At 42.4% G+C, this 24,893-nt stretch overlaps 1 protein-coding gene across 7 annotated transcripts in view; it reads right to left on the reverse strand.

Annotated features, from left to right (window-relative positions):
• LOC147012859 (disks large homolog 1-like) overlaps positions 1-24,893 on the reverse strand; it is a 295,559-nt gene that overhangs the window by 244,952 nt on the left and 25,714 nt on the right. For all 7 annotated transcript variants that reach the window (XM_085854172.1, XM_085854163.1, XM_085854167.1 and 4 more), the window contains exon 2: positions 13,878-14,042. In XM_085854172.1, the coding sequence (XP_085710298.1) occupies positions 13,878-14,042 (165 nt within the window). The remainder of the gene's footprint in view (positions 1-13,877; positions 14,043-24,893) is intronic.

Here is a 24,893-nt window from a genome sequence, read left to right on the forward strand (position 1 = left end):
GATATAAAAGACGTTTTATTGTCATTAATCGAAAAGCCATGATTCGACTCGGGATGTGCACCAGAATTTCGTGGCCTGCACAGCACATCTGGCTTAAACCAGTGGGGCATCCCCAGAAAACCCTTCTTTAATTAGACCCTTCTGAATGCTGGTGATCACAGCTTAAGGAGGCTGGAGGAAGATGACCTTGTGCCATACAGTTGGAAGTATCAAGTTATTTATGATTGTTACCTGTGCCTTAAGTGACAAGAACTGGAGCGTTTCTTTCCACCTTGATAGTTTCTGCTTAATGTTATCTAGGTACCCATCCCAATTCTTTTACATTGAGCTTGTAGTTCCCAAATGGATCCCGATGTATTTAAACCCATCGGTTTTCCATAACATGCCTCCTGGAAGAGTTGGGAGAAGTGCACACGAAGACTGACGAGGAGAGGATATCTGGGTACAGCCAAAGAGCTACACTCTTCTTCCAATTTACTCTTGCTGAAGATGCAAGTTCAAATTTGGCAAGACTATGGAATAGCTTAAAAACATCTTTCTGGTTTTTGACCACAACCCACAGGTTATCTGCATAAGCTGAAGTAACAATTTTAGGAATGTTTGACAAGGATAACCCAGATAAGAAGTACGAAGGAGAACCAGTAGGGGTTCAACAGAAAGTTTGTACAACATGCCTGACAATGGACAACCCTGATGGATACCACGCTGAAAGCAGAAAATATGACACAAACTATTGTTCACTTTTGTCAGGCATGATGCATTTCCGGACAAAAAATTTATGCAAGGTATGAATTTTTCCTCAAAACCTGCTTGAAGAAGAACTGCAAATAAGAAGGAATGATCCACACTGTCAAAAGCTCTTTCCTGATCCAGAAGTAATAACCCAAAACCATGAGGCACAGTTTGACCGAAGGTAATTAAGTCTTTAACCAAAAAAATACTGTCATAGATGGATCGTTCAGGTATGCAATACGTTTGGTCATTCCCAATCAGCAGAGAGATGACATTTTCAAGATGCATTTCAAGCACTTGATACACAATCTTAAAATCAGTGTTTAGCAATGACACAGGCCACCAGTTTGTAATCTGCTGCAAATCCCCTTTCTTTGGGAGGAGACACAAGGCAGCTCTCCTGCAGCTCAGGGGCAATTCACCCTGATCTATGCTTTCAAGCAGGGTCTCCATTGGAGCAGGACCCAGCATATTCCAAAAAGCTTTGTAAAATTCGGCAGGAAGTCCGTCAAGTCGGGGGCTTTGACGCCCTCAAGTTGTTTTGATGCTGCAGTAACCTCCTCAAGAGAAATGTCACATTTGAGTTGCTGTTGCTGTTCTTGAGAAAGATGGGAGAAGTTCAATCATCCCATTTGCAATTCTTTTATCCACAGTTCTCGGTGTAAACAGATTTGAGTAGAAATCTTGCATTGAGTGTTTGATGTCACTCTGGAAAGTCAGAACACCGTCAGAAGAGTGTAAACTGTGAATCTGCTGAGAGGTCTTGACGGCTTTCTCAAGGTTGAAGAATTCCTTATTTGGAGTCTTGAGTTGAATTCTGCTCATCCGAAGGTGAACCATTGCTCCAGCCACACGCTCCTTGATTAGTTCAGCCAGTGGGGTCTATTTTTCCATCAACTGCTGATGGTGATCACTTCCACGAGATATTCCAGCTTCTTGTTCGTATTGAAGTGCATCTGCTTTTCGAGCACTTATCAAACCAGATGTATTACTGGTAGCATATGAGCAATATTGTTGGCAGAAAATCAGAATTTGAGATTTTGTGCAGTCCCACCACTGTCGAATATTAAGATAGGAAACCTCTTGCTTTTCTAACTTTTCCCATACTAGTCTGAAGGCATTTTAAAAATGTATATCTTGCAACAATTTAACATTGAAAGTGCAGTATACACGCTTACAACAATGAAGGAATGGTAACTTACATTCCATTACAATCATTTGGTGATCAGAAAAGCCAGATAGACTAATGCATGTTCTCTGAACCAGATTCACCATTCCTTGGTTTGCATTCAATGTGTCCAGTCAGCCCATGGTTATCTGGTTCTTTAAACAGCACACCCATGGATATTGAAGGGTGTTTGGATTTTGCAAATGCCATACATCCCCAAGTTAATTTGTTTGCATAAGTTTTGCCAAAGACCTTGCACTCGGTGAATGCGACTCAGGAGTATTCCTGTCAAATCGAGGGTTGCGTGTGCACTTATCTCCCCCCACAAAAATTAAACTGGGCGACTCAGTGCTTAAAAACCACTAACTTTGGAAGAAATAGAGCACTTTCAGCACTGTCACTGGGGCAATACACATTAATAATACAAATCTTTTCATTACTGCTAATAAAATCCACAGCAATTAAGAAGCCCTCACAAACCACCCTTCAAGAAATCTCCATGGTTGGATTCTGGGGTGCAGGATGATTGCTGCACCTGCCTTAGCATCTTCAAAAGTACTGCATAAAAAGTGGCAACCTTTAAAAACCCTGCACCACTCTTCACAAGATTGGTTGGTGTGTTTCTCTTACAATAGGAAATATTCATTTTTCCCTTCTCAAACACCAGTAACACCTCGAAGCTACGCATACAGCTGTGGCCTCCATTTATGTTGAGGGATGCTTCCTTCATTTATTTTTCTCAATTATTACTATTACTACTCTTGGAGTTCTTTTGCGGCCTCAGTGGCACAGTTCCTCAACTGGTAGAATTGAGGTTCAGAGATCCTAACTTGCTGAGGATCATGAATCATGCTTCTCACAGTTTTTAAAAAGGCATGGAGATTCAGGGTAAAAATCCAAAATTATAACAGGTCTTTTCCTAAAGTTTTCATGCAAGAATTTTATAATTCATCTTCTGCAACTAGTGTCTCCATCATCATCCTCTTGTGCACAAAACCCACTAACTGACAGAGTAGAAGAGGTTTCATCAAAATCAACCTCATTATCTCTGTCATTCTCTTCCTGACCAACACTCATTTTTGAGGCACAAATCTCCATAGAATTTGAACCATCGATATTGTTTTCACTTCCTTTTAGGTGCCCACTGTCACATGCAGCTTCCTTCTTACCATCCTTTCCATTTTGTTTCATGAGGGCAGGATTTGAAGTTTCCTCTGAGGGGCTCTCCGAGTTATCTGCTTTGTCATCGCAACCACACACCTCTATGCACCTCTCAGTGACAATTCCATTATGGTCATTGGAGAGACCATGTTTATCAATATTACCACTTTTAGCCTCCTGAGAAACAAAGGCTTGATTTCCAATTATCAATTTAGATTCAGAGCAGGTCACTCTACCCTGGATATGCTGCTTCTGCTCTCCCAACAATGAATGGAGATTCTCAATGCCAGACATGAAATCAGAGCCATCTCCTCCAACATGTCGTGTGCTTTTGATATGGTCTGGCACCCTGCCCTGCTCATCAAACTCTCTTTCTATGGTATCCAAGGAAATCTCCACTCATGGCTTGCAGACTTCCTCTCCTGTCACAGCCAACATGTGGCCCTTAATGGAGTTCTCTCATTCCCTCTTGCTGTCCAGGCTGGAGTTGTTGAAGGCAGTGTTCTGGGCCCTGTTCTTTTTCTGTTTTTCATCAATCTTCAACTCGAGAAAATCATACTTATCACTTTGCTGGTGACTCTACCCTCTGTCATACCGTCTGTCATCCCACAGATCAGCAAGGAGCAGCCTCCTTGCTCTCCACAGATTTGAATAAAAAACACAAACTGGTCCAACACGTGGAACATGTCTTTCAATCCTGACAAATCTCACACTCTCACTACATCTCTCCGAAAGGACGTCTGGACCCCCCCCCCATCTCCTTTCTCAACAATGCTCTTGAAGAAGTCCTTTCACTGAAGCTTCTGAGTCTCACTATCTGCCATGATCTTTCCTGGATAAACAACATTTCCAAGTTGGCCTCCAAAGCTTAATGGTTAATGCCTAGTGTTGGCTTAATGGTTAGGGTGGGAAGCTTTGGATCCCGGTCAGCTGTTGAATTAATACCAGGTGGGGTTAGCTCGGCCTGTCATCCTTCAGAGGTCAGCAAAATGAGTGCCAGCATGCTGGTATCCTGTGTCAGAGTGGCGACCCATCCAGGATTGTGCCCAATAGCCAAGGAGACTGCTTCAGCAAAACCAAAGCTCTGCACAGAGTATGGTCCCAGTCTCCCAATCTCCTCCTCCAAAGCCAGTCACCAACTGAGAATCCTCCATCCTCCGTCGTACAAAGTCCTTCCTTGGCACACCTGAGCTCCTGACCACAAACAAAGCTTTTGTCCACAGCCTGATGGAGTACTCCTCTCCCTTTTGGGCTGGTGCTCCTGCCTCTCATCTTTCTCTGTTGCACACTGTGGAAACCAAGGCATTCATGATCATTGGTATCTCCCGCGATGAGGCTGAGTCTTTGGGTCTCTCACTCTGTCACCGCAGGCAAGTTGGTGATCTTTGTCTTCTACCGTCTCCTCTCCAGTCTGGCCTCTCACCCCCCTACTCTGTCTGCGATATGTCCCCCCAATATTTATGCAGGGCGCTCAAGGTCCACCAACAACCCCCTTCTGGTAAAACTACCAAAATCACGAATCACTGCTCACCTTCACTCTTTTATTTCCCACCTTTGGTACAAACTTCCACACACTCTTCAATCCCCTCTTCCCTCCAGGTATTCAAAACAGCTGTTCTCCACTGCCTCTTCTCTTCCTCCATCCAAAACCATGATCTTTTCTACCTCAGTTAATCCACCCCAAACCCACCTCCTTCAAATTGCCTGCTTTCCTTCCTGAAAGTCCCCGTCATGTAAGGACCTGAAAGCCCCTGTAGTGTCCATCTTGTTTACCTTGTGTACCCCACCCCATCCCTCTCCCTTCCACAGATCTCCTAATGTCTCTGTTCCCCACTGTTTTGTCCTCTTTCCTACACCTATCTCCTGCTCCCCTTGTTGTACGTTCTGTTAGCTCTCATACGAGCCTTGACATCGAGTAATTCATTTGCACCACTATTTTTTGTAGACAGTGTTAGAATCGGTTCCGGTTCAATTTGCAGTCCCAACGAAGGATTCTTCATGCGAGATACATTTTGCAAGCGCAGCACATTTGACACAACCAGTATCTTACTTTTTGCTGTCTTTGCATTATTAACGACCGGACATGAACGTTTTTGTCCTTTTTTATGAGACACTGTTACAAACCCCTCCGTATCATCATTAGTACACTCCTGTACAGTGGATGTAGAGGGACCAACCACATCTGATACAATAGGAGGTATGGAGGAGGAGCCTACTGTTTGCCTCTCACCAATAGGTGGTGGAGAAGGTTCGACAATTTCATACCCCCAATTGGAGGGGGGGAGGGGTGTTCTGCTTCCCACTCACAAACAGGTGGTGAAGAGGGTTCTCCCCTTTCATGCACCCCATTACGAAGGGGGGAGGGGTGATCTGCAGTCTCCTGCCCTCCATTTTCTGATGGTCTCATCAAACCGGAAGAGGAGTTCGTCAAGTGACCATATACACTACAATTATAGCACGTCATGACGTCTGTGGAGGCATACCATTTTATACACATGACTTAATTTTTGCATGCAAAAATGTGTTGAGCTTTTGCTCATTTTCAAGCAATATCATGTAAACTACCCTTTTAAAAGTCATCACATGATTAAATTCTCTACTTCCCGAATGTATCGGCACCATCGTAATTTTGGATACGATCATACCGAACTTGCTCAATTGAGCACACAAGTCATCGTTGATAATAAAAGGTGGAGCATTATACACACATGGATTAATAGAGCAATTGTAGGTGTTACAAAGTCTTTGCTGTTTCACCATATGTATGAACGTTTGGTACTGTTGTGCCCACGAATGTTTCATGCAATCTAGGAATACCATGTTAGTGTAGTGCAAGCCTGTAATTCTTACTTTCTTGGCATTTTCCCACCGGATATAGAGAGAATTTCCGGTTTCTTGTTGGATGGTGTGAGTGAACCGTCGCCATTTTGTCTTTGCTCGCTGAGCGAGACTTTCGTTATTTGTGTCATTATATTAATAAACATTGTTCAGAAAGGAACTTCGATATTCTCGTCTCATCCAAACCATTTGATCGCGGTATTTTCCTGGATCCACGGTTCACTGTTATCCAACGTACTAGCAGCCTTACCGTAGGTCACCAGAATCTACCTTTCAGTAAGATTTATCAAGTTCAGAGACAAGATTGGCAGGGTACCATATCAGTATTTTGCTTCTTTTCTTTTTCGGATTTTGTCTGAGTTTTATTCCTCACAAGACTACAAGCTGGTGTTTCGCATTCCAGGCATTGACAAGGTATCTCGGATGTGAAAGATCCCACAGTGTCCGATGACATTGATCAGCAGTAGGCGGCAGCCAAATTGATTTCATGAAGCATCTTCTGAGGTTAAAAAGTGTGCTGCCCTCGGATGGACGTTAAACATCCCACGGTGCGAAGCGTGGGCGAGTTATGGCTGGAAAACTAAATTTATTCCAAATTCCTACCCAAGTCAACTTCAGTTGAACATCAGTCCCAGACAGAGTTGTTTTTTTTGTACACCTTGTTGAGGCTCGTATAAGAGCCAACACAGTGCATAGCAAGAGGGGCATGAGACAAGAGGGGCAGGAGAGGGAAGGACAAAACAGTGGGGAACAGAGACATTAGGAGATCTGTGAAAGGGAGAATGATGGGGCGGGGAACATGGGGTTTATAAGATGGACATTACAGGGACTTTCAGGAAGGAAAGCAGGGATTTTGAAGGAGGTGGGTTTGGGGTGGATTAACGGGGGTATAAAAGATTGAGGATATGAATGGGGGACGATAAGAGAAGGTGGTGAGCAGCTGTTTTGAAGGCCTGGAGGGAAGAATGGGATTGAACAGAGTGTGGGAGTTTATTCCAAAGGCGAGAAAAAGAGGAATGAAAGCGAGAAGGTGTGTAGTGATTCGTGATTTTGGTAGTTTTACCAGAAGGGGGTTTTTGGCGGACCTTGAGCGCCTTGCAGAAATATGGTGGAGACAAATCACAGACAGAGCGGGGGGGGGGGGGCGAGACCGGAGAGGAGACGGTAGAAGACAGAAAGACCACTGACCTGCCTAAATGAACCGATGAACCTAAATGCCTTGGTTTCCACAGCGTGACGCCGAGAAAGGTGAGACGCAGGAGCACCAGCCCAGAGGGGAGAACAGTACGCCATCAGGCTGTGGACGAGAGCTTTGTATGTGGTCAGGAGCTTTGCACAATGAAGGATACCCAGTCGGTGACTGGCTTTGGAGGCCAGGTTGTAAATGTGGCTTTCCCAGGAAAGATCATGGGAGATAGTGAGATCCAGAAGCTTGAATGAAATGACTTCTTTGAGAGGATTGTTGAGAAAGTAGATGGTGGGGGGGGGGGGCTCCAAACGGTCCCTTCGGAGAAACCTGAAATGGTACAAAGCGAAGTGGTAAACTGCCAGAGGTTAAAAAAAAAGTTTAGGTTACCAAAAACTGAAAAATAATGTAAATTTCAGAGTTGTTAATAAAGTACCTTTTCAGGGAACAAGTAATGGGTTAGCAACTGCAGCTCTTCTGCAGCAATGGAAATAAATTAAGCCTTGAAAGTTGATGCAAACAATTCCTACAGGTGTCCCAATTTTTGTTGATTAGTTACAAACCCTCTGTCTGTATATAAGCAGTGTTGGAACAGACTGTGTTGCTACACCCTCGGAAGCATTATTTGGACAATATTGCACTGCAGGAAGTAGTATATTGCTGTCATAATGGCAAGAAAAAGACAATTAAAAAAGGAAGACAGACAGACCATTATAACCCTGAAAAGTGCAGGTCTTTCCTTCAGAGAAATTGCAAAAAAGCCAAGGTGTCAGTGAGTACAGTTTCCTACACCATCAAAAGGCACTTGGAAACTGGAGGAAACTGACAGGAAGAGACCCAAAGCCCAAGAAGAGACCTGGCAGACCCAAAGCCACAACACAATCAGAAGACAAGTTTCTGAGAGTCAACAGCTTGCGTGATAGGCGGCTCACAGGACAGCAGCTTCAAGCACAGCTTAACACTGGTCGAAGTAAGGAAGTCTCAGTTTCAACTGTGAAGAGAAGACTTGGAGCTGCAGGTTTAACAGGTCGAGTGGTCATAAGAAAGCCATTGCAAAAATGGCAAAATAAGAAAAAGAGGCTTGCCTGGGCCATGAAGCACCAACAGTGGACGACTGAAAACTGGAAGAACGTCTTATGGACCGATGAATCAAAATTTGAAATCTTCGGTTCATCACGCAGTGTTTTTGTATGCCGTCGAGTAGGCGAAAGGATGGTTCCTCAGTGTGACAACAGCTGTCAAACATGGAGGAGGAGGTGTGATGATCTGGGGATCTTTTGCTGGATCCAGAGTCAGCGACTTGCAGAGAGTGACTGGCACCCTGACCCAAAAGGGCTACCACAGCATTTTTCAGCACCATGCAATTCCCTCTGGTCTACGCCTACTTGGTCAGGGGTTCATCCTACAGCAAAAAAATGACCCAAAACATACCTCCAGGCTATGTCAGAACTACCTGAGAAGAAAAGAACAAGACGGTAGGCTTCAAATCATGGAATGGCCAGCACAGTCTCCAGACTCAAACCCCATCGAGCTGGTTTGGGATGAACTGGACAGAAGGGTGAAAGCAAAGCAACCTACAAGTGCATCACATTTGTGGGAACTTCTGCAACAGTGTTGGGAAGAACTTTCTGAACAATATTTGATTTCCATTGGAGAAAGAATGCCACGAGTATGTTCGGCTGTTATATCTGCAAAAGGTGGCTACTTTGAAGAGTCAAAAATTTCGATTAAATTTTGTTCAACAAAACGATTCCATGATTTCTTTATCTGCAATTGTTACTTACGAAATCTAAAGATTTCGTAAGTATATTGATGACTTCCGTTTCTGTTTGTTTGTTTGTTTGTTTGTAGGCACGATAACTCGAGAACGGAAGAAGCTACCAATGTCAAATTACACCACCTGATTCAGGAGGGTGATGGCTAGTGCTGATTAGATTTTGGTCAAAATCGGTCAAAGGTCAAGGTCACAGTGAGGTCAAACATAATTCCATAAATTCATGTGGAGAAATGGAGTATTTTTGCTTCGATCGACGTTACGAGTTCGTTTTAACTTCAATTTTCATTTTGTCTTCGGTTTTTGCGATCGCTTAGGACGCTTAAAACTCAGTTGTCGAAATTCTGGTAAAAATCGGATGTTTTGGAGACGTTTTAAGATTGTATAAAAAATATTTCACAAGCCGCGTCACGGGTCGTCACGTGGTGCAGCGCGCTCGGGCAGAGGCGTCGTTGATCACGTAAAGGTTTTCTGTGTGCGCGCTGACGGTGTTTTTGATAAACATGGTGTTTAAAAGTCATTTTTTATCCCAATAAAGGTTATCGTCGTATGCCTGACTTGCTAAGCCGTCGGATTATGAAAAGATTGTTGGTGGATGGCCAAATATTACAGTTTTGTGACTTTGATAAAATAATATTAAATAATTGCGTCGAGAAATGGAGATTTTTGCTTCGGTCGATGTTACGATTTTTGATGGTTTGGCACAGAATCATCGTAGAAACTTCTGGTTTGCGTCGCTACCTTCTCTTGAGACAGCTTTTATATGACAAGGTGAGAGGTCAAGTTGACAATTTCGTAAGTACCAGTCTATGAATGCTTGTTTATTTGTTCTGCGCTTTAATTTCAGATTACATTGAAACATTAAACTGGTTAAATTTCAGTAGAAACTGGAAAAACGGGGGTGTTCTTAAAATATTGACCGGTAGAGTATACAAAAATATATACATACAGGAGATCTGTTTTACCAGAAGGGGGTTTTTGGCAGACCTTGAGCGAATGAAATACAAATATATATATATATATATATATATATATATATATATATATATATATATATATATATATATATATATATATATATATATATATATATATCGAAAGAAACACCCACATCTCTCACCTGTGAATGGAGGGAACAGCCAATCAGCTCTCACCTAATCAACTAAACCGAGGTGGCTCGGATTATATAAATAATTGGTACCTCCCACACACTCCTCAAGTCGAAGAAACTGCATAAAGCAACCCAAAAAGGCCCACACAAGGTAAGCGCTTTGTAGTTTCAAACCCTTCCCAGAGTTCCTCCACAGCTATAAAGACGTACACCCAAAGTAGACACATGAGAATCCCAATGCCACACACCCTCAGCTGCCAGACCGGTTCCATTGCTTATTCACGAATCAGCAACAGCACAAACAATGCATACAAATGAGGCTCCCAAGCCATACCATGTGCAATTGTCAAAAGCAGTCCATATATAAATAATAAAGAAAGACCCACCCACATCTCTCACCTGTGAGTGGAGAGAATAGCCAATCAGCTCTCACCGAATCAACTCAATCCAGGTGGCTAGGATTATATAAATAGTGAAACTTCCCACACTCCTTCAACCAAAGAAGAACAACTCTGTGTGAACGTCTTTATAGCTGTGGAGGAACTTTGGGAAGGGTTTGAAATAGCAAAACCCTTACCTTGTGTAGGCCTTCTTGGGTTGGTTTATGCAGCTTCTTCGGCTTGGATTGTGTGAGGTGTCATATATATATATATATATATATATATATATATATATATATATATATATATATATATATATATATATATATATATATATATATATATATATATATCCACTCTCATTGTATCCTGCTGGACACAGCAGCGGTATTTGTATTGTCCGACTCTTCTCGCCCTTTCTTCTGTAAAATGTCTGAAGCCATTGAGGACATGAATCAATAAGGAGCCAACGTCCATGCATTACTCGGGGGCATGTAGGGGTTTGTCGACAATAAATAAATTGTCGTGCTTCTTGTATACCAACCCATTGTTGGATTCCAAATACACCATAATAAAAACCACTTGGTTTCGGAATGATTTGAGTTGTCTTTGATCATGAGCTATATTGGCTAAAAACATCCGTTAAAGGTACGATTGGGTTTGTGGCGATTAGCACCCAGCACGAAACATACCTGCGTTTGAGTAGCCACCATTTGGGTGGTTGGGCGTACGGTACTTTGCACGTCTCCCGACTGTCTTTGGCGTTCCACCTGACCACGGTAACATGGCACAAACAGGCCCAGGAACCTGCTCAGAGCGACAGAATCAGTCGGTCGGCACGACTGCTTCGACACAGTTCATCGGGATTCGGACCGAGCTACTGGGAAGTCTAGCAAATGAAACAATGTACATCTTTTTGGGGGGGAAATCAGTTTTAAAGTCCAAGGGTTGCTTGTTAAATACCCAAATTATCACTCGTCAAATATTAGCATTGAATGGTGTGAATTACCAAACCAACAAACCGATTAAACTTACTTGAGCATTGAGAAAAAGTTGAAAATTTTCAGTTTAAAAAATCTATTTTATTTCAATCGACTTGGACCATCTATACAACTATATAATAGATGCAAGTTGTGTGATTGTGATTGAACGGGTAAACATCATAACGACATCATGTAAAATGCTGCATGATATCTCATTTAAGAGCTCTTGGGACCGGACAGTGCATGCGAAGATTATAAAATATCGATATTCACACAATTTCGAGTTATGTGCATTTTTTAGGCTCGGTTGCACACAAGGGTGGTGTATCGGCCCAATCACCGATTCGCACACCTACCAGAAATAAAAGGTAATATAACCACAAACCTAAAAGGTAATACAACCACAAACTACATGGATTCAGTCAATTCAGGCAACGTATAATTAATTACCTATCGATTTACTTCAGTGAGAAACCTTCGCAGTCGTAACAGTGAGAGACTATTATGTGAACTTGGGGTTGGTTTAAGGACTTGAATAAGAAAGGGGATGTTACGGACCTGGATCGGAATGGCGGGGATGGGAGGATTGAGGACTTGGGGTGGGGATGGAGTTTGAAGACTTGGGGTTGAGGTCTTGGAGCTGGGAACTTGGTCACATTTTACATTACATGGAATTTCCACGGATCCCTGCTATTTTGCTGTCAAAGGACATTCCCAGCAAACTCCCTAAATATTACACATACTATCGTCAATGAATTCCCTTACAACAGCCTGGTGGACTGGGTTATCTGTTGGTCTTAAATAAACAAATAAATAAAATTTTAAATGACCAACTGGTGTATCCAACCAGGTGGCAAGGTTTAGAGCATTGAAACCATCATACCAAGACTCCCACTTCTGTTGTGCACCGATCATTGCAATCACATCATCCTTTGCTACATGTGCAGCCCTTGCCGGAAACCAAAACAGCTTCCAAAACTCCAATAGCAAATAAAGCATCGCAATAGGAAATACCTACAATTTAATATTCCTCAAAATCTCGGTTTGCAATCCATTCTGGTCGATGACAAAGGCATACGAGATGAACATTTAATCCAACACATGATCAACCCCAAATGAAATTTCCATCCCTCAATAAAACATCCAGACAAGCCTTATGTAGTTCAGCTTCATACAACAGACAACGCAATAGCTTTGACCAAGCTCGTCGACACCTCACGAGCTAATCATCTTCCGCTGTGCTACACTTTTTAATGCGGCGTAATTAATGAAGACAATGGTTTACAGATATCATTTCCACATTCCAGCATCACTTCAATCACAAGTTCTCCTCCAACCATCCTACCCCCAAATGCACCCTTAACCCTACCCAAGGGTTTCCTTTCCTCTTTCCTGGTTTCCTTTCCACTTCTGTGATGAAGACTTTGTGGCTGTATCCATGTTATTCACTCCGTTTTTTTTCTTTTCTCAAAGTCTCTAACACTGTTGTTGGTATGTCCCTTCCCCTTCCCCACCTCCACCGCCACCCTCACACTTTCGGTCTGTTCCGTGTTGTAGCTCCTCCATAAACCTCAACATTGTATACAACAAAAATAAATCTGGGTGGCCCTACCTTCAAGCAAAGACAAACTTTGGACAGGCAACTCAAAAACAGACAAGGTGGGGCAGGTGTGGTTATCCTCTGCTGCTATTGCATTCAAAAACGAAATTTAAGGGACAAGATGTGCAAGTGAAGCCTCATGCAGTCCATCAATCATTTATAGGTGACAAAGTGATAATGTCAATTATAAAACTTATTGGTGCTACAGTGTTCAAAGTTTCATTTATCTCCAGCTTAGAGCAACTAATGCATGAGATTATTATGCAATGGCTCCTCATGCCCAAAACTCACATCATTGGTCACAATGGCAGCAAGTGGGATGAAGAAAAGTTCTCGACAAAAGATAAACATTTGGGTGAAAACATGATTGAGGAAATGCACCGAGAAAGGAAGCTAGAGAAAAACATTTTGGAAATTGGATGTGGAAGAGCAGAAAGACTTCAATGAAGTATGTGCGACTATCTCCCAAACTGTTAGATTCCATTTTAGAAATGGTCAAGACCTCCATTGAGTGTTACACATTTGAAAGGTTCAATTCCATCTGTAGCATGGTAACAAGCAACACTCAGAAGTTGGGATGCTCTACTAGAAACTGATGGACTGACAAAAAAATTAACAAACTATCATACCATCACAGTTACAACTGACAATTTATATTCCCACACACAATTCTTCATAAATGTTTACATTGACATTCTTAGTTCAAATGTTTATGAATCACAGTCAGATTGAGACCAAACATGTTATACGCCATTACATTTCACTTAACCTCAGACAAATACAAATGTGAAACAGAGACAGTTAGAAATTTGTAAATTCGGTGTACCTTGAGAGTAGATATATGTTCATGAGATACAATCTTTTTACGCCATTATATTTCACTTAACCTTAGACAAATACAAATGTGAAACAGAGACAGTTAGAAATTTGTAAATTCGGTGTACCTTGAGAGGAGATATATGTTCATGAGAGACAATCCCATGGACAATCTCCAGCTGAGACAGGTTCTTTTCCGAGACGTGCACAAGTTCCGGCCCCTTGCCCTCGCTGGGTTCATGCGATGGGCTGCGTTCCTGAGGGCTGCCCTCCTCGTCCTGATAGCGATATTTCTGGGCAAACAGATGAGGAAGAATGCATGAGTGGGATACCATTCACAAATAAGCAACATTGTGTTGTGGAAAATGTGCTCAATTTCCTACCAGAGAAAAGTCATCAACACCTTCAAGCTTTATGGACATGTGAATGACTTGTGCAAAATCAAAGATATTGTCAATTAAATTTTATCAAAAGGAAAAGGACAGGAAGGAAAGTATGAGCTAACAATCAATCTTAAGTGTTTTCATATTTCAGGCAAATTAAACATTTTATCGTCCCATTTGAACACTTGCCTCGTGATGCCATGACACGAGGTTCAAATCCCATCTATTATGGAATGTATTGACAACTGTTGACAAATGTCTGCCATTAAGGTACAAATGCAATGATATAAACAAATGTCCTTGCTTTGTACAGTAAATGTAAAAGAATGAGACGTATGCAATGAAATATAGAACATTATAAAAGCCAATTGAACACTACATACAAACCAATGGCAGCAGTATGTACTGGTCATTGCTTCATGAAGAATATATTGACATGTGGGTTGGGCAGGGGGGGGTGCATAGATTGTGGTAAGAATAGCATGGATAAATAGGTTAGGTTAGAATTACTCTTGGATTCAGGATATGGGAGGGATAAGTCTAATGTAATATGTGCACTGAGGAGGCAGCGATTGTAAACAATAGAGCAGAAGAGAGTAAGGTTAGGTTGTGTAAAATCTTCTGTACAGGTGAGGCCAGATGGAAGACTTGGGCATAAAGGCAAAATAAAGTGCTGAGCACTTATAAAAAGGCACCACCATTAACTGTTTGCTACTCAAGAGAAAGTGGATATCTTCTGCAATCATTTTGCATTAAAGTGTACAATTGATTACGCTGAAAATGACCCTCGTGATCTCACAGCTCGCACCGACACTCACCTGAACACTGTGAAGTTCCGGCTTGTGACTTTAGACGGATCTTGCAGAAACAAGACATAAATAAGGCATCTGGACTGGATGGAATTGGAAATAGAGTTCTCAGAGTGTGCATCAGTCTTTGCCACACCTCTTGCCAAACCGTTCCGTTCCTGCTTAAGCTGTGGCCACTTCCTTTCCTCCTGAAAGATGGCCAATGTAGTGCCAGTGCATAAAAACTACTTACACTCTGTCCTTGATAATTATAGGCCCATCAGTCTTCTAAGCTGCATTAGCAAGGTTATGGTAAGAGTTATCAACACTGCAATGAGGAAACGTCTCATTGGAAATGACCTCATCAGCCACAATTAGTTTGGCTTCCATCCTGGTCATTCGCCCCCAGACTTACTCACATACCCGAGTCATAAGTGGATGTCTTGGCTCAACAGACCTCAGGTGGGTTCAATTGTGGCACTTGACATCAAAGCTGCATTTGATAGAGTATGGCACAAGGGATTGCTGGCCAAGCTACAGTAGATGCTTATGGAGTATGAGGGCAGCTGTTGCCGTAGTTATCCAGCAACTTGATAGGCAGACGTATCCAGGTAGTGATCAATGGCCAAACATCAAATTTACACCAATAAATGCATCAGTACCTCAAGGATCAACTCTTGGGCTCACCTTGTTTTTAGTCTACATTAATGATGTGTGTGACAATGTGCACTCTTCCACCTGCCTCTATGTCGATGATAGTATCATCTACTGCTTGTTTGATAAAGAGAATGCCATCATTTCTCTGAGAGAGGATTGAAAGATCTACAAATGAGGGCAGAAATGGAATATCTTATTCGCAACTGAGAAACGCAAGGTCATGTCTCTGAGTAGATGACCATCAAGGGAGCATCCTCTGTATGGAGCTCTTTATGGATCATGCAGCAAGTACATGAGCTGGATATACTTCGAGTCAGGTTCTCCAGGAGGCTGGGCTTCCAGTCTCATGAGAACTCCGTTGCTGTTAGAGCTGGACAAAGAGAGTGATCTTCGTAGCATTGCTCCATATTTGGATCCACCTGGCCGAGCCAGAGTGTACAAAGCCCATGTACGGAGCACAACAGAGTATGATGCTCTCGCATGGATGTCTGCAAGTACCAACCTCACCAAAATCTGCACTCGTTAACGGTTTGAAATCACCTTAAATACTAAATATTCCTGCCCTAACCTACAGGGGGCGTTACATCAGCAGCACAGCTAAGCCCTCAGCCAAAAACATGACCTGTAACCTGTAAAAATGTATCGCTGTAATCAGCATTAAGAGGGCTTCCATTCAACCAATCATGAGACCAGATTCTGCGCATTCACAAAATTTCGATATTTTGTGACATCATTGACTGTTGCTCCTCATCCAAGTGAGCTTCTGGACCCGTGGTCCTACTTTTATTAATTAACATCATTCATAGTCTGTGTTCCACTTGATCTGTCCAGTTTTGTGTCTTGTGCCCATGTTGTTTTATTCAGTAAATTGTAAGGTCATAAGACTGTAAGGTCATAAGACTGTAAGGTCATAAGGTTCGGGGATTCTTTCACGTGCTAATAGAATCCGCAGCTCCCGTTTCCACCTCACCAAAGCTAATTTTTCCAAACGAGATTTGTCGTGTTTTTACGTTACATCTTCATACAGGTGTTGTGCTGTTATATCCTGTCCAATATTTCATGTTCGATCGTATACTGTGCTGTGCTACATCTTGAATTTGTCTTGTATTGTTCAAGGCCAAACTCAACCAAAACTCAAATAGAGAGTCTGAAAATTCTAAGTTTCTGCGTTCCTCATTTTGCTTCCTTCTTCCCAAATATCTTACTTCTACCTCTTCAACGTTATCCTATTTCCACTCCTCGTTTCAACGACAACAAAAATAATAATTTCATTCCACAGAAATCTCATTGTACTTTAATTTCTCTCTGCCTCTACTTCCTGTTCCACATTTTTCCCCCTCGTTTCTTAATATCCAAAATGAATATTAATTTGAAACCAACCAGATGATATCTTAAGAATGCAAAGAAATTAAGAGATAGATGCCTACAAAAGTGTGTATATCTCACCTTATTTGATACCATGAGAACAAAAATAAAGAAAAAGGATCCCAAGAGATGAGCTCAGATCAAGGTGGGAGAGTGGAGAGAGGAATCGAGCAATTAGAAAAGGTGAAGTTGTTAAAATACACCCTGACAATCAAAAACCTCGATCACATCCGATGTCCGAATCTCGCACAGTGCAAGGCGTCACTGACAAGGAGGACAGGGAGAGACAAAGGTCAACTTGACATCAGAATTTTCGCCGCTAACCAATATTTTTCGCAATTACCTCGGCGCGGTTCACAGACATTAAATTTGAGCCGAGATCAGCAGAAAGCAAATACTCACCAGGAAACACAGCAATTTATATTTGAACAGCAAAAAGACGCCAACAGCCAAAAACGGCAGCATTATAATCTTGTTTGGCGGAAAATTGTTGCCCGTTACAAAAAACACAACATAAGCTTGGTTGAGCAAATATCCACGGCAAGCCGTGAAAGAAGTAACCCGAGTTTTATTCAGGAAAAAGGCAAAGCTGGACGCAATAGATAGTGTCCTGATTCTGTTCAACAAAATCAGACGTATTTTAACTTCTCTTCATCAGCAGAAAGTCACTGTGTATTCTGAAAATGGTAAAATCAACTTCGTTCAGCAGGAAGACACCGTTGCAAAACAAGCCGCCAAATGATTCAGGCAAGCGGACAGCCACCACTGACCGGGAAAGATCGTGGAATTTGTTCAGCAGAAAGTCAGTGCTGCCGACAAAGAGGTACAGCATTCAACCCGTATATATATTCTGCAGGAAACTAGCAAAAGAGCAGTGTTCAGTTACTACCCAATAGTGGTGGATACCTAACCAAATTCGGAAAGACTTCACTTCTGTTCAGGAAGGAAGACCTCCAAATGCCAGTTATTCAGAACAAGAGCACACTGCCCATGGGAACTCACAATCCCCTGTTTCTCAACAGCTGAAATCACTCAGGTGCACGCACACAAACGAGAAGACCCTTGTCAATAAATTCAGTGACATTTAAATTTTCGTCACAAACGATGATCCAGACAAACAAGCAATCGCAGAGACTCGGCTAAATTATACCGCATGTAATGCAGAGATACACTTGAACGGTTATAACATGCTTAGGAGAGACAGATTAGGTCGTAGAAGAGGAGGGGTCATTTTGTATGTCAGGGACAATATCAGAGGAACTTTTGAAAAATGATGCCAGTGTTATATGCAGAGTCAGTATGGTGTGAGACAGTCGATGAATCAAACAAACGCACTCATGTTGGAGTCATTTACATTGTTGGAGTCCGTCTCGCAGTGTGGAAGATGATAATTTATGGAGATGTTAAACAGCATAAGAGACCTTAGAGTGATGATTATTGGAGACTTTAACATGCCAAATATTGACTGGGAATGTTTAACTGGTCATAATGCAAGAGCTGAATAATTCTTGAAATACTGAAAGACAAATTCTGGATACAGCACATAAATGAAGCAACCAAAGAAGGAGCTATGCTTGACATAGTCGTCACTGCTGAAGAAAATGACATTGAAAACGTGTATCATTTCCCCTCTGAGAAACAGCGACCATGTGATTTTGCAGTGGGATCTTAACTTCGGACCACTGGCGATGCACAATGTATTGATGCGAAACTTCTTCAAAGCCGAATGTACAAATATGGCCAATAAACTGAAACAGATCGACTGGGACTCCGTGTTGCCAGACTGCACAATGGAGGAAACTTGGCAAACCATCAAGTGCCATATTAGTAGAATCACAATGCAACATGTTCCACTAAAAAGGGAAGAAAAAAAAATAGAAAAGGCAAAAAGCAAAATGGACGACAAGAAAAGTACTGAGGATGGTGAGAAGAAAAAGGAAGGTATGGAGGGTATTCTCTAATACTCAACAAATCAGAGACAAAGTGAAGTGTGTCCAGTTGTAAAAGACTGTCAAATACGAGATTAAAGAGGCAAAAACGAGTTATGCAAAGAAGCTGGCAAATAATTTGACGACTGACCCCATCAGTTTTTCGTTGCATCAGAGGAAAAAAAGCAAGCACAAATAATCTGTTGGTCCATTAAAGAAAGAAGACGGTACAATGACAGGGAATCAACACACTTCAATGACTTAATAATCACTTTGCCAGGATCTTCACGAAAGAAAGAGATGACGCACTCATCTCAATGTAAATGTATGATGGCGCACAGCACGATAAACTCATGGAAATACAATCTGAAGAAGCCGCTGTATGGGCCAAGCTTGAATACATGGATCGAGGCAGGTCCCGAGGTCCAGATGAAATTTCTCACATGCTCCTTTGTAACTTAGCTTCAGAACTCACCAAACCACTTCCAATACTATACCAAAAATCCTTCGATGAAGGGAAACTTCCCAATGATTGATAGCAGGTATTCATCATCCCAGTCTTCAAGAAAGGGAAAATGTCGGATGCAAACAAATACAGACCAATTAGTCTCTCATCCATCCCTGGAAAAATTATGGAGCAACTGGTCAGGTAAAAAAAAAAAAAAAAAAAAAAAAAAAAAAAAAACTCATTGGAGAAAATCAGCATGGTTTGAGAAGTGGGAGATCACACCTCACTAATCTGTTGATGTATATGGAAGACCTGACTGAAGAAATCGACCAAGGGGAATCCCGTGGATGCTATCCACATGGATACGAGTAAAGCCTTGATAAAGTTCCACACAAGAGGCTGCAAGAAAAGATCTGAGCCCATGGTATCGATGGTATGGTGCCTAATTGGGAGACTGGCTGAAAGATAGACACCAAAAAGTAGTAACAAAAGGAGTGAAATCCGATTTGACAGCAGTAACTAGCTCAGTTATACAGGGATGAGTGCTTGGCCCGACAAGTTTCATTATTTTCAAAAATGACTTAGAAATAGGACTGGAATCTAAGACTAGCATATTCGCTGACAATACTAAACTGTACAGGGCAGCCCACACCAGCGAAACAAAGAAATGCATCAAAGATGACATGAACCAGCTTACACAGTGGGTTGAACAATGGCAGGTGACATTTAATGGGAATAAATGCGCGTTAAGCATATTGGCAGAAATAACAGCAAAGAAAAGTAGATCATGAAAGGCAGGGAACAAAAAGAAACCTAGAGAGAGAGAGAGAGAAAGATCTTGGTGTGTGGATAAAAAACACTCTCAAGGCCAGCCACCAATGTGCACTGGCAACAAAAAAAGCCAACAAGAAGTTGGGTTTAATCTACAGAAATGTCACTTTCAAAGAATGGACCACCATTATTCAGCTGTACAAGAATCTCGTACACCCTCAATTACACTACTGCATCCAAGCCTGGTGCTCAAGTAAGATGTCAAAATCATAGATGTACAGCATAGAGCGACAAGGATGATTGATGAACTCAAAAGCGTGAGTTAGAGCAACAGGCTAAAAAGGAAAGCAACCACAAACATCAATAAACTTCATCCACTCCAACAGGGTTATCCATCTAAGACTGTTGACCTGAGGAGATGACCAAATTAACCAAGTTTTGTGCCCTCGGCGCACACTCAGATTATGGCCGAGCGACACAGTGAGTGCACGCTGAACAACAACAGCAAATCACATGAGGTAAAACTTCCAGTCTAACAATACTGCGGAATGTGCTGGACCAATGGAGTAAAAGACACTTCGAGCAGGTTGAACTGAACAACTAACATCGGTTTATTTATAAAGAAGCACAAGGAAAAGCATGTGGCACAGTGAAAGCAAGGGGTTTATTCACATGGGACATACTGTATTCATGTGGTGCGGCAAAAGCCATACAGTGACACAAAGAGCAGAATTATGACTGATTATAATCGAGCTTCCACACACTTACTTAAGCAACATAACAGGCACCATCAGCATCACTCTGCGGAAGGGTAGACAAGAAAGACAAGAGAAAAGCTGAGGTGTTGACACGCTCTGGATTGCCCAGTACATACATGCGGGCACATGTTAGTACAAAGTGCAGGTAAGGTAAGGGTGGAGCGATCATGAAGAAAATAGGGGGTGACTGGGTGCGTGTTGAGGTGGTGTGAACGAGATGTGGTGCTAGTGCATAGAGTGAGAAAAACAGTGCGAGTCAGTGGTTGCTCTCTAAAAAGAGCAGTTCTCCAGGCTTTGCCCTCACCGATAACTCTCGTGCATCCAGTCGAAAAAGAGAGAAAGAACGTGTGAGAGTGAGAACTACCTAGCATCTATGATAGCTGATTTCACCTCTCGCTCAATACTGTGCCCATACTGCTTGGCCCCCTTTCTCAGCATTTCGTTCTGTTCCTTACGGCAGCAAACATCGACAATCTATCCGTCCCGTACCAACCACCATCAGCTCTCGCTGCAAAGGCTTTCCACGCAAGTCTCTTCAACCAAACCACTTGCAGAAGAACTCCCAACTCTATTCTCTTCTCTCTTCCCAACTCTCTTCCCCCATGCCCGGTGCCGATACTTAAGCACGCATGAGGGAGGGGGAGTTTGTGGGGGGGATCAAGGTTTAATCCCCACCTTTTGTGAGAGTTGTTCCTGGGAACATGGGTCACATGCCAGCCACTTTCCTTCGCGCACGGCGTCCGAATTGGTCCAAATGAGCTCCGGGATGACGACACCTTCCCCATGAGGTTGCTGTGCTGGATCTGCCTCTAGTTGTCCTCAGACTGTGCCACGCATATCAGCTCCCAACTCAACATGTGGCTGACGTGCAGTGGTTCCCATCTGTCTCTCAAACGCCCAGGAAGGTTTCTGACGGGAGGTCAAAACCTGGAGCCTCAATCGGATCACTCTGCAGTTCTTTGTTAGCAATGGTGTCTGTCCAGAGATTGCACCACTTGTCCTTTGTGTGAAACCCTGCATCACTCAAAACATTTTCAGAGCCCAAGAAAGGTTTGCGTAACATGAGTCACATACCTGGTAGATTCTGCAGGTCTTCTTGGATTGGAAACTCTGGGTTTGCTTTGATGCAATCAAACTCAGCATTCTTTGCCTTGTGGCACACATCAGGAGGTGGGATGTCAGACAGGACTGAAAGCCACTGCACAGGTGTTGATTCCAGTGTACCACTAATTATCCAGTGTTTTCAGGGCAGTGTCCAAGTGTTTTGTGTGGCTGCTCTCTGCCCAAACAGGAGAACAGTATTCCGCTGTAGAATATACAAGAGCAAGTCCAGCAGTGCGAAGAGTGCATGCATTTCATCCACAGTTGATTCCCGCAAGTTTCCAGATGACGTTTACCATGGTCTTGATCTATTCAGTTACCCGCTTTCGGTGTTTGTGGAACACGAGGCTATGATCAAGGACCACTCCACAGTACTTGGGAAACATTTCGTTCTTGTGTAGTTTGCCACAAAAGGCAACCTGAAGTTTAATGTGAGCCAGTCTGTTGCCGAGATGGAAAGTAGTAATTGTAGTCTGAGATGGGTTTAGGCAGAGGCGTCAGAAGATGAAGTATTGCTCCATTTAATTACGTTTAAGACCTGGGACAGGGTGCTGTTGAGATTTTCAAGGTTGATTACATGTGTAGTTAGGGCCAGATCATCTGTGTAGGCAAACTTTCTGGAGGTGGTACAAGGCATGTTGCTCACATATATGTTGAAGAGCATTGTAGCTAAGATCTACCCTTGGGGAAAACCAACATTCAATCCTTATGGAGCCTGTTTGCTCTCCGAGTCAAACCCTACACCTTTGATTGCTAAGCAAAGAAGAAAGGACACACATTGTGGCATGGCACTGGAAAAGTCTGGCAGCTTTCAGCAGAATAAGTCACCATTCCGTATCATGCGCTAATGAAAGGTCAATTGGAGCAAGACCAGTCTTGAGCACACATTGGTAGCCAGTCTCAATGTGGGTGGTAAGTGCAAGTATTTGATCAACAAGAGGTATTTTCAAAAAGTATTGATACCTTTTGAAAATATCTCTCAATGGTGAAGAATCACTTAAAAGTTCTATTGTATGTCGTATCTGGATCTGGATCTGGACCGGATTTTCACCAAAATCAAATCAGCTCGACATTGGCACACACCCAAACTGTCCACCAAGTTTAATCCGAATCATTCCATAACTTTTGAATATATCTGTCTCACAGACAGACAGACAGACAGACAGACAGACAAACAGAGGTGAAAACAACTGATATCCAACTTAAGTGGTAGAGGTAATTAATTAGACTCATGGCAGTTTCATCGATTTTTTTTTTATACTTAAGACTATTGTCCAATGACAACTATCATCTCTAAATTACCAAGGCTTCGAGTACATGTGAGTTGTGTGTTAGCTCTCATACGAGCCTCGACCAAGGTATACAAAAAAAAAAAAAAAAAAAAAAAAAAAAGGCTTCTGTGCAACATAATATTGGCAACAACAATCGTTCAGGCAAGATCATAAAGTTTTAAAGCAACCCATATATTGCTATGTGGAAGGGGGTGGGGGGGGGTCCATAGCTAGAGTGTTGACTAGTATGGTCCACATGATAAAGTACGTTATATTTTACTCTTGTAGCAGGATATTTGTCAGAGGTAAGTCATATGGTTAAACATGCACCAAGTGCAAGCCTTAAATCAGTATAGAGTAAGGTTGTATTGTGTAAAACCTCCTGTAACAGGTAAGGCCAGGTGGAGAATTGTGACAACCAAAAGGAACAAATTGCACCATAAATGTGCTTTACGGCATTCCATGGATGCTTTCTGATCATCACGAGCAGGTATGGCAGTTCCTACGTAGCAACCTCACAAAGGAACGTCGGATAGGTGAGCTTGTGTGCTGCTGGATGATGGGGTTGGGTGAATATATCCTGGATGGTGGGGTGGGGTGGGGGGGGGGGTGGTGAAGCGATGTGCTCGTCGTCATAGGGACTGGGCCAATGGAGAGTGATCACCTTGGACTAATTTGTTTGATCACCCCTTTTTTTCCCCCTGCAACAACAACAAATGGGTTTTCATGGCAGGCATACTGACCCCGTAACTGATGCGTAAACTACGTAATTATTCACACAAATTGTGCAGCCTTGAATTACTACCTCATTGACTTTCGCAGTCATCACAGCACCTTGCATCATGCAAAGCAATCTCAAAGTCTCCAAAAGGTCCCTCTCTTGAAATTGAGTATTAGAGCAATAACAGTTTAATCAATTGAGTATTAGAGCAATATGCTCTCCAGAAAGCTGTTCACCACCATCTCAGATCATCCCCTATCTAAAACCATGATCATTACTATCCCCATTAGCCCTCCCACCACTTCCAAATTGCCAGTTTTTCCTTCCTGAGAGTTTGCTTCTGTATCCATTTTGTCCACCCATGTGTTCTCCCCATACCCTTCATTCTTCCCCAAATCTCTTCTTTGTCAAAGTGTCCCTCTATTTTCTCCTTCAACCCTGCTGTTGGTGTGTATTCCCCCCCCCTCCCACCTTCTGTGTTCTAGCTCTTCCATGAACATAGACTTTGTTTAAATTTTTTTTTTTTAAATCAAGGTAATGCTCAATATATATTGGATGGTCCACTGAGAGATGGCATTCTGGCTGGATGTCAACAAAAGAGGAGAACATTCGGCACGGTAAAGTATGGCCATAAGACTGGTTTTGGGGGAAACACCAAGATTCCTGCTCATTGCAAATCCTCCAAGATACAAAATCACCACAAAGCTGAGGCCTACCCACAACACAAGTTAATTTGAGTTTGACTAAAAGACCACATTATTGCTTTAATTCAATATTCGTATTTGTGGAGTCAAAACTTAAGATGGCCCAGTTTTCCGTTTGTTGTCAGCAGCCAGATAATGAGATATTTTACAAAATAAGCAATTCAATTTAACCAAGTTGACCAAGTGTCAAACTCAAAATGCTTGCTTGCAAAGGAATGGACAGATTTCACACAACAAACCCATCAGATA

The sequence above is a fragment of the Eptatretus burgeri genome, chromosome 14 (assembly GCF_056783735.1).
Source record: "Eptatretus burgeri isolate ZD-2024b chromosome 14, Ebu_testis_v1, whole genome shotgun sequence".
Lineage (NCBI taxonomy): Eukaryota > Metazoa > Chordata > Myxini > Myxiniformes > Myxinidae > Eptatretus > Eptatretus burgeri.